The 11,002-nt window shown below is 32.4% G+C and overlaps 1 protein-coding gene across 1 annotated transcript; it reads right to left on the minus strand.

Annotated features, from left to right (window-relative positions):
• Positions 1 to 926: 926 nt before the first annotated feature.
• On the minus strand, positions 927 to 9,723 carry LOC120114571 (LOB domain-containing protein 15-like). The gene is made up of 3 exons (XM_039135424.1): positions 9,556 to 9,723; positions 1,447 to 1,689; positions 927 to 1,367 (listed from the first exon to the last, which is right to left on the minus strand). The coding sequence occupies exons 1-3, from the start codon at positions 9,721 to 9,723 to the stop codon at positions 945 to 947; spliced, it is 834 nt and encodes a 277-aa protein (XP_038991355.1). The 3' UTR covers positions 927 to 944.
• Positions 9,724 to 11,002: the final 1,279 nt, after the last annotated feature.

The following is an 11,002-nucleotide window of genomic DNA, read 5'->3' on the forward strand; positions in this document are numbered from 1 at the left end:
ATATCTTCTCTAACCTTATTTCAGAAATGCAGTAGAGTACCCCAGGGATTTCAGGGTTAAAATTTGGTTATCATTTTCTATGACTCGGTAGAAATTAATTATGAGAATTATCAAAAGGATGCATGCAAATTTAAAATAAAAGTCAGCACAAACTCAAATCTCGAGAAGTGGGACACTGGAAACAAGGTAATTTACAAGGAGAAAAAACAGTGAGTTTAATGACAATATTCCAAATTAATTGCAAGCTTTCAACTTCACATGGGAGGATCAGGATTTGCATGAGGCAGCATATGTTATTTGTCTCCCCTGAACACGTTCCTATCTTTTTACAATACAATACAAATTCCTTGGATTTAAACAGTGGTCCGTTACTAGAGTAGAATCGTTATATAATGATAATAGTACTGTTTATTTTTGCATGACCACGATACTCACAATTACACTCGCTATATTGGTAATCGCCATAAATATATTGCAAAAATAAAAAAAAACCCAAATTAAATCCATGCTTATGCAAGCTAGTCAAACTCCAATCATATTACCTGCACGTGTGATGATCAATGATGGATCTTGTCCACCGTCTCCTTGTGGAAAATAGCTATACTGCACTGTAATTAACATGAACGCCTCCCGTGCGTAGTTGAATTTGTTGCCTAGGCGGATGGTGTTGACTTTTGTGGTCATTTGTTGGCAATGGGTAATGCCCCATGCTTCTCATTTCAACAATTAATGGGTTGACATTTTCACTACATTTTTTTTAACTCGGGAAACCAAGTAAAAAACGCTTTGCAACTTGAACGACGGAGCTATGAAAGTTGGGTGCTAGGGAAGATAGAACAAGATTACTTATTTGATAGAATTTTTTAAATAGAAACGAAAACTTGAAATCTGATAGCAAATACTTGAAATAAAGGGGAAAGAATCGGATTATGTAGCTTATAGAATTAGTCGAAATATGTAACGTTATCACTTGAAATGGAGCCATATCCGGTTGCTGTGGTTGACGATGTATACAGAGAATTAGATGCGGAAGATGAGGAAGATGATGAGACAACAATGGAAGTTGATGGCCGTGGCGGAACAGGAGGAGGAGTTGGCGGAAGAGGAGACGACGGAGCAGCAATTGGTACCGCCCCACCAGCAGAAATCAGAGCAGTCTGAGTGTGACTAAAAGTAACAGTAACTTCTCTAAACTTGTATTTCAGTATCTCATCTCTTACAGCGTTCAATTCGGCTTGCAAAGTCTGCATATGTTGTTGCAAAGTCACGATTGCACCCATGCAGCCATAAACCGGATCTCTGAGCCTCAAGTTCGCCTCATACACCAGACTGCTCGCCGCATCGGCTCTTTGGCTCTCCGGCACCTCCTGTAAACCCCATAAAACTGCGTATATAATAAACTGAAATTGGTGACCGTCAGAAAAAGAAAAAGAAGGTTTAATTTACCATTAACATCTTGGAGACATTGCTTGCACCAAAAACTTTGTGAACGGCGGCAAATTTGTGGGGCTCACGTGGGGAGAAATAAGGAGAGAAAGAACACTCTTCCGCACACTTCCTCCTCAAGAGCTTACATGCAGCACAAGGTGTGATGGTGTTCAAGGTCCCTGGAGGACCCAACAGCTGTCTCCTCTCCATTTCGAAACATGCATCTGTCTTTATCTTCTTCCCTGTCTCATCAAATCTTTCCTGATAACAGATCCACAAGTTTTTTAGTCACTAGATTCTTCCATAGGAAGATTACTTTGTTAACTTGACTAATCCGGAAAGATTTTTACCTGTCTCTGGACATTCAAGCATGCCAGTGGGGTTCACGGGATGAAAGGAGGGAGTTGTTGGATTGTAAAAGGAGAGTAAAAGAAGCATGAAAATGGGGGAAGGGTGCTTAAAAGCCAAGGTGATCTTGGAAGGATTAATTATAGTTAGGGATTGATCGAATCGAAATAGATCAGTTGGAGTTGGTGCAGCTATCCTCTAAATTTATCAAATTATCATATATTTTAGTTATATATATATATATATATATATATATATATATCTATTAATAACCTATTTTGATCTTCCATAATTTAGAAGTTTGCCCCTTTTAAAATTTTAGAAATTTATTTCTCTAACATAAAATTCTATGTTGGTTTCTGCCATCAGAGTTAGATTGAGGTGGTTTGAAAAATTTAAAATCTCATATAATTTATATTTATATATTTTATAAATAATCTATGTTTTGTTTCTTAAAGTTTTATAAATTCATTCCCTTAAAATTTTATAAATTTATCTCTTAATGTAAAATATTATATTTGTTTGTGATTATAACTAAAGTGATGCTTTCTTTTCTTACGACAAAGAATCAAAAGAGGAAAAAAATGATAAGCGGAATGTGATTTTATATTTTTCTCAAGTTGATGTTGTTTATTATATATATAGTTGAAAGATTAGGTTAAGATTTAATGCAGTGCCTATAAATAACAATGCAAAGATATAAATATAATTTTGGTTTGGTAAGGTGTGAAACCTAGACCCATTACCAAATTAAGCAGCATCAATCCGAGTCTGACCTATTTAAATGGCCATGCTATTTTTCTCCAGCAAGGAATATCATGATATCTTTATTAGTATTTTATTAATGTATATATCTCATTACTAAGTATTATTTTTGCACACGTGTACTTGAAATCTCAATCCAAGAATTTATTCAGTTTTATTTTGAACAATATATGTATACTGGATTTTATCACACTCAAGTATAAAATAAAATTAAAAAACAAAGGCTTCATCATTGGTCTAACATAAATCTGAGTTATGCTGGCAGACTTGAACTCATTCGTTCAGTCCTGTTCAGTGTTTCAAACTACTGGTGTAGACAACTTATTCTTCCCCAATCGATCTTATTAAAGATTAATCAACTCTGTTCCAAATTTTTCTGGAAAGGCGAAGACAAGGCAGCTGCAGGTGCTAGAGTCAGTTGGGACTCTATTGCTTTTCAAAATCTGAAGGAGGCCTCGACCTAAAAAAAACATTAACATCTGGAAAAAAGCATGCCTTATTGATCTCATTAGGAAAATCATTGTGAAAGATGGTTCTCTTTGGGTTGCTTGGCTATATGATTATATTCTTAAGGATCTTGATTTTTGGGATTATAATGCAGGTTCTAACTTGAGCTACACTGTTAGCAGAATATTAAAAATACGTGCTACTATTTATCCTCTTATTTCTTCTTCTGGTTCTTTAAAGCTTTCTGATATCTGGGAAGCTATCCGAATCAAAGGGGAAAAAGTTCCTTGGCACAAATTAATCTGATTACCTTTGCACATTCCTAAATTCAGCTTAATTTCTTGGATGGCTTTGCTGAATAGACTTCCTACTAGATATAGGTTACTCAAAATGGGAATCATCTTGGAAGGGGCTTGTGTTAATTGCAATATTGAGCAAGAGACAAGAAATCATATTTTCTCAAATTGTCCGATTGTTGTTCAGCTTTGGAACTCTATACTGTCTCTAAGTGGACTGCAGAAGGCTTACTTATCTTGGGATGAAATGGTTATTCGGGCTACTACAACATGGAAAGGGAAATCTTTACTCACCATTGTTTTGAAGATCTCATGGACTGCTTATATCTACACATTGTGGGAGGAAAGAAATCACCGAGTCTTTCAAGGCAGATTTAGAACTACCGAGAACTTGTTAAAGGTTATTAAAGAAGCAGTGAGGATTCAGCTTAAGGATAGAAATATTAATAGAAATGATAGTATTAATGATCACCTATGTAAAGCTTGGGGAATTGACTAACCAATCTATGTTTTTGTAAGTAGGTTGATTATTGTTCTTTTGTTACAGATTGGTTGATTGTTTTGTAGTTGAACACTACTCTTTGGATAATAAAATTTGATTTATCCAAAAAAAAAATTAAAAAATTCAATCAATAATGATTAAAAATTAAGAGATAAAAATTTATGCATAGATTTTAATAAGTTCTTGTTTGATCCCTAAATAAATAATATTTAATTATTTTATTAAAAAGTATAAAAATACAAAATCATAATAATTTAATAATTGCATAATTTAGTATTTAAATAAACAGATATTTTAATCATTTTTAACTGGACTAATATTTAATTAACCAATAATATTATTTCAATCAAAAACTTAATAATAATAAGTATATATATATATATATATAGAAATCAGAAGCAGCCAACCGAAACAACTAAATAAATACGATAAGAATTAAACAACTCTTAAAATAGAAAATCTTTCTTCGTATTAGATTATCTGACAACCGCTGTCATTGATGGACTGAAAAACGAATAGAGTAATAGTTTTCTTGAAAATTTTCAAAAAAATATATTTTTTTAATTTTTTATGTATTTTAAAAAATAATTTGTTGTCGCTGCCTCTCAAATTTTTATAAATTTATTCCATTTAAATTTTATAAATTTACCTCCTATATATAAAATCATGTGTTCATCTCTATTTGTTATCGTGGCAAATATCTATTGTGTAAAATGAGAAACACTACCACTGATTAAAATATTTTTAAATAAAACTGATATTATCGTAAAAATATTATATTATTTTTCACAATTTATATAATTTTAAATTAAGATAATTGGAAATTATCATTTACTTATCAAATACGAGATAAATGTATTAAAAAAATAATCATTTAAAAAAACCCTAGTATGACTATCGAAAGCGCCGACACCCCTCGTAATGCGCAAAAAAATGTGACGACTTGTTGATGATCCATCGGACAAGGGCGGTTTCAGCGACGAACGAATATGCCACCCCTATTCAACCTAACATTTATGTTGAACTAAGTTTTGATTTTGATATAACATGATTATTTTAATGATTTAAGTTGTTAAAATTTGAAATTCACAATCTCATAAATAATTTATCATAAACGTTATTAAAGCATTTATAAGTGTGAAAAATAATCACAAGTGTTATTGAGAATATTTACATTTTATAAATATCATTTTAAAGCTCAAAACACTTGAATTTTAGCCAAAACACCATTCAGTTTCAAGACCAATAAAGCAGTCTCGATAACAAAATTTTAGAATGGTTTTTGGCATCGATACCACGGTCTCTATCTCGAGACCGATGGGTGGGTATCGATACTAATTCAAATAGTATTGATACCGATGGCTCAACGGCTATATTTATGACCGCTGGAAGGCTCAGTCTCGAGACCAACTTGTTAGTATCGATACCAAATGTGCAAGTGAGCATTAAATGCTCAAAACTAATGAATCCAACATCTATATTCAATCCCCAACGGCTCCAAATGGCTAGATTTATGTTAGAATACATAAAAGGGATCAAGATTTAAATAGAGAACAACAAGAAAGTCAATTGCAAGATCAATTCAACATCAAAAGAGTTTTTAGTGCTAAATTGTCAGATCATTGTAATACACTTGTGAGCTTCTTGTTTATTCTTGCTTAAGTGTAATTTGGGAGTGTGCTTAATTAGTTGCAAACTCATTTGCCTTTGTGATTTTTTTTTTGTTTGCTAAATTTGTAATTCTTGTGGAGAGAGTGTAAACAAGGTTTTTTTTTATATAAAACTTGTGTGTGGTTGTAAGGTTACACCTTTTTCCTTAAAAGGTTTGCAAATCTAGTGGATTTGAGAAGTCTTTAGTGTGGATAACTAAGGTAGTGGATGCAGACTTGGTTTAGAAGTCAAACCACTCTAAATCGTGTTGCAAAGTTTTTAATTTTAATTATTTCCACAACAAATCATTCAAAGGCCAATTCCCCTTCTTGGAGGTTTTCGATTGATCGATAAGTCTAACAATTGGTATCAGAGCGGGTCACAATCGATAATTTAACACCCTTGTGAAGATCCTTGGAGAGCTCTATCAATTTATTCAACCAACTGATAAAGATGGCTTCAACCTCCTGCTCTTACTACATTTAAGATTCTCAATCGATCAACAAGCCATCTTATTTCAATGGAGCAAATTATGCCTATTGAAAAAATAGGATGATGCCCTTCATTCAAGCAAGTGATCTAAATGATTGAGAATCTATAATTAAAGGTCACTATGTTCTAACCAATGAGATGAAAGATTGGAGTGAAGAAGAGAAGAAGAAGTTCCAACAAAATGTCAAGGCCATGCATATTTTTTTTTCTTGCATTAGGCCCGAATAAATATGGAAGAGTCTCCTCTTGTTCAAATGCCAAGGAGATTTGGGACAAGCTCTAAGTCTCTCATGAAGGAACAGATGAAATGAGGGAAACAAAAATCGGTATTCTTAACCATAGTTATGAAGACTTCAAGATGAAACTGGATGAATATATCAAAGCTATGATGGATAGATTTTCCATGATTGTCAATGACCTCAAGGGATATGGATAGATCATCCATAATGAAAAACTTGTGAGGAAGATGATTTATTCTCTTCCAAAATATTGGCAAGAAGACGACAATTATCGAAGTAAAGAACCTAAAGTCTCTCACTTTTGATGAGTTTATTGGTTCCTTACTCACTCGTGAATCAATAGTAAAAGAAGATGAGAAATAAGAAGAAAAGAAAGAGAGAATATATAGGATGTTGACATCGCTTTCAAGTCCACCAATGAAGATAAAGAAAATTCAAGTGTAGAGTTGGATGATAAAGAAGAATATATGGCCAAGCTCTTCAAAAGATTCATAAAATTCATGTCTTCCAAAGGAAAAAAAAAAGTGAAGCATGAATCGAGTAAGAAGAAAGGTCTCCCGATATGCTATGAATGCCAAAGAACGAGACATGTCAAATATTAATGTCATATTATAAAGAATAAGGGGTCAAGCAAGAAGACTTTTGCGATTACATGGAGTGATGAAGATGTCACCAATGATAAAAATGAAGAAGTAGCAAATTTTTCCTCAGGGCCATCCAAGAAGATTCAAAGGTATCCTCAAACTTATCTAACTCAAATTCATATACATTTGACGAGTTACAAGACGCCTATGACGAGTTAGTGTTGGAATGTGACGTCATGATTTCAAAACACAAAGATTCATTCAAAATTAATAATTGAAAATGACTTACTTTCTAATACTAATAATGAACTTGAAAACAAAGTCAAGGATTTGTAAGATAAATCAATTTTTTTTGTGAAAAAGAATTTAGACTTGTAAAACTTGCTTTCCAAAGTTCATGGGGATTATCAAAGGAAAATTGATGATCTTGAGAAAGAAAAGGCTAATTTTGAAAAATCATTAAAAATAAATTTGAAAGAAAAGATTACTTCAAATCAAATTTTGTCAAAAATAGCTTTTACAATAGACATGCTTATTCCCCTAAATATTTTAAAGGAAAAATGATTAAGAGTATATGGGTCCCTAAAGGACTCATTGCTACTGAAGATAAGGATATCATATCTCTATGGATACCTAAGGGGACTAAATTGTTTGAAACTAACATTAATAGACCCAAAAAAGATTTAGGTGCCAAAATTTGCATAATTGTCTATTACAGATGTGTTGGAGCAATGGTGAGCAATGTCAAGGTATTTAGAGGCTCTATACATACTAAGGAATGACACTTGAAGAGAGGGAGATTTAACAAATCAATCTTAATTTAAGTTGTAAAATGTTTTAGTTTCATTCAATTTTTGTGCTTTTATGTGATTACATATGTTTTTGTGCTTGATTGTGTGTTCCCAAATAGTGCTTAATTGCAATTAGTGAGAGGGAGTTAATATTGCATGAATTGTATTTTTGTGGTCTTGTATGCTGAATTTTATATTCTTTTGCCTTAATTATTTTTTGTAGTACGTTTTGGACCTTGTTTGTTCTAATTAGAAAATTCTTTGAAAAGTCCATAATATACACTCTAGTAAAGTACATAGGAAAACACCTTAAAATCATTAAGTGCTTATTCTGGAAGTTTTTGAGGGTTAATGTCAAATTTTACATTTCCAAGCAGTCAGTCTTGAGACCAACTCATTGGTATCGAGATCAAAATTCCAGTAGCTAAAATGATATCAATATCGCATGTTTATTATTGACACTAGGCACTGAGTCCCGAGACCGTCAGTCCCAGTATCGAGACTGGGGGTTTTGTACGCATGTTTTTGTGCCTTTTTATCTAAAAATAACTAAATTTCTTATTTTATCAAAAGCCTAATTGGCCCTCTCCTAAAATTCTCTCAAATCCTCTCTACTCAAATTTGTTTCCACTCAAATTTTACTCAAATTCATCATCCTTGCATAGTATCAAGTGGATTTGCTTAAAGGAAATCATCAAAAACCCACATTTGTTTTATCAAGATTGAGATATGTTTTGAATGAATCTATTTTTTTTTATTTTTTTTGAAAATCATGCTCTAAATTCATTTTGAATCATGTTTTTAAGTTACATTTGATTCTAGAAATGATATATATCATTTGAACTTATTTTTAGTGAATCAACAACATGTTTTCATTCAAGAATTTTTCAAAAAATGTCTTCATAAGGGTTTTGAATTTTTTAAATGTGCACAAATTTATCTTTTTTGCTGTAATTGGGTTATTTATTGGACATATACATGCATATTTTTCTTGTATGAGGTCAACCCATTCACCATTTTCACCTATAACCATTGTTTTAGGTTTGCCCTTCAAGTGCTCGACAAAATTCCCAAACAAAAATTATTTTTGTCGTATCCATCTTTTGTTATAAAAAATGCCTCCTAGAACTTCCAACAAGCAACCTAGGGCTAGTAGGACTATCCTTGAAGGTCAATCTAATTCCGCAAGTTTTGAAAATGCTTGCTTTAGGATTCTCGATACTCTCAGTATGTTCAATCGCTTTTACAAAACAAAACTTATCCATTCCAAACGTACCATAGACCCTGATTTTCATATGTCATGGGAGTATCAATTTCCTATCTTTGAAACCTTCATCTCGTAGGGTTGATTAGACTTGTTTAGCATTCATCCCAAGGTTAATCCAAATCATTTTCGTGTTTTCTTTTCTAATGTTATTCTTGTCCATGCCCAAGATAATAAGGATAAAGTCGTTGGAATTGAGTCTTATCTCATGGGCCATAGTTTCACTCCTACTTTATCCTCCATTGCTTCGTATTTGAATATCGTTGATAATACAGATGATCCATTCAAAGAAAATTCAATTATTCATATGTTGAGATTCCCAAATGATAGCTGCACCTATATCGAGTTTTCCAACTATTTGTTTGCTCCTCATTACTTGGTTTTTTCGTCCTTCCGGTGGTAAGGCTACCCATATGCGAACTTGTGACTATTAGTGGTTTTATCATATTAAGAACAACATCCGACCAAACTTTGCCAAGATAATATTCTTAGACCTTGTTGATGTTATCCATAAAAGGTCAATTACACTAAAATGCTTCCCTATGCTTGTATTCATAGCTATATTTTTAGGGATAAACTTAGAGTGTCTACCATCCTTGACCCTCATATTCCCCTCATTAGTTTCATCGACATCAAATCGACCCATAAGGCCAATTGGGTTTTTTATGACATTTTCGGTGAGTGGCGTCCTTTTAGAAGACAAAACTTGGACGACATTGAGGAGGAAGAGGATGAAATGTAATAGCCACCAGTGCCACCTCAAGAGGTGTTATCAATGAATACCTTGTACGATCACGTGATGCAAAGTCTTGATAACATAAATACTCATTTGGACACGCTTGAAAATGATGTTCGCTCAATACGTCATCACTTGATGCCTCCATCTTCTTCGCCTCCACATCAGGAAGAATAGACATTTTTATGTAATTTTAGGACATATACATTTACTTTTGGACTCATGCACATTATGACTAATTTTGGAAATTTATGTTACTTTATGGTTGATACTTTCCTATTTTGATAATGTATGAATTTGAACTATTATTGATGTTGATTTTATGCTTATGATTTGACTTTTGAATATTTTATTTTGAATATTTGAGTTCCCTATTTACACTAACATATTTTCTCTTTTGAAGTTTAATTTGATTTTGTTATAACAAAAATGGGGAGAAATATGTATAAGTGTAAAATTTGCCAGCCAAAAATTATTTTTCTATGGGGGAGACTTTATTTTCCACAAAGCATGACAAATCATTAAAAAAAATAACAAAATGTTGTGTTATATCAATAAGGGGGAGATTGCTGAACTAAGTTTTGATTTTGATATAATATGATTATTTTAAAATTTTAAGTTTTAAAGTTTGCAATTCATGATTTTATAAATAATTGTCATAAACATTTTTATAGCATTTTTAAGTGTGAAAAATAATCACAATTGTTATTGAGTATATTTACATTTTATAAATATCATTTTAAAGCTCCAAACACTTGAATTTTATCCAAAAAACTATCCAATATTGATATTAATAAAGAAATCTTAATACCAAAATTCCAGAATGGTTTTTGGTATCGATACCATGATCTCGGTCTCGAGACCGATGGGTGAGTATCTATACTGATTTAAACAACATCAAAAGAGTTTTTAGTTACAAACTCATTTGCCTTTGTGAGGTTTTCTTTTTGTTTGCTAAATTAGTATTTTTTTTCTTGTGGAGAGAGTGTAAGCAAGGTTTTGGGTATAAACCTTGTGTGTTATTGTAAGTTTTCACCTTATCATTAAAGATTTGCTAATCTAGTGGATTTAATAAATCCTTAGTGTGGATAACTAAGGTAGTGGATGTAGACTTGTTTTAGAAGTCGAACCACTCTAAATCATTGTGCAAAGTTTTTAATTTTAATTGCTTCCACCACAAATCATTCAAAGACCAATTGCCCCCTCTTGGCGGTTTTCAGTTGATTGATAAAGCTAACAATTGGTATCATAGGGGTCAAAATCGATGATTTAACAATCTTGTGAAGATCCTTGGAGAGCTCTATCAATTTATTCAATCAACTGATAAGGATGACTTTAATCTTCAGCTACTGATATATTGAAGATTCTCAGCCGATCAACAAGCCACCTTATTTTAATAGAACAAGTTACGCCTGTTGGAAAGATAGGATGATGCTCTTCATTAAAGCAAGTGATCTAGA

This window comes from Hibiscus syriacus, unplaced genomic scaffold, assembly GCF_006381635.1.
Source record: "Hibiscus syriacus cultivar Baekdansim isolate YM2019G1 unplaced genomic scaffold, ASM638163v2 tig00110236_pilon, whole genome shotgun sequence".
Classification (NCBI taxonomy): Eukaryota; Viridiplantae; Streptophyta; class Magnoliopsida; order Malvales; family Malvaceae; genus Hibiscus; species Hibiscus syriacus.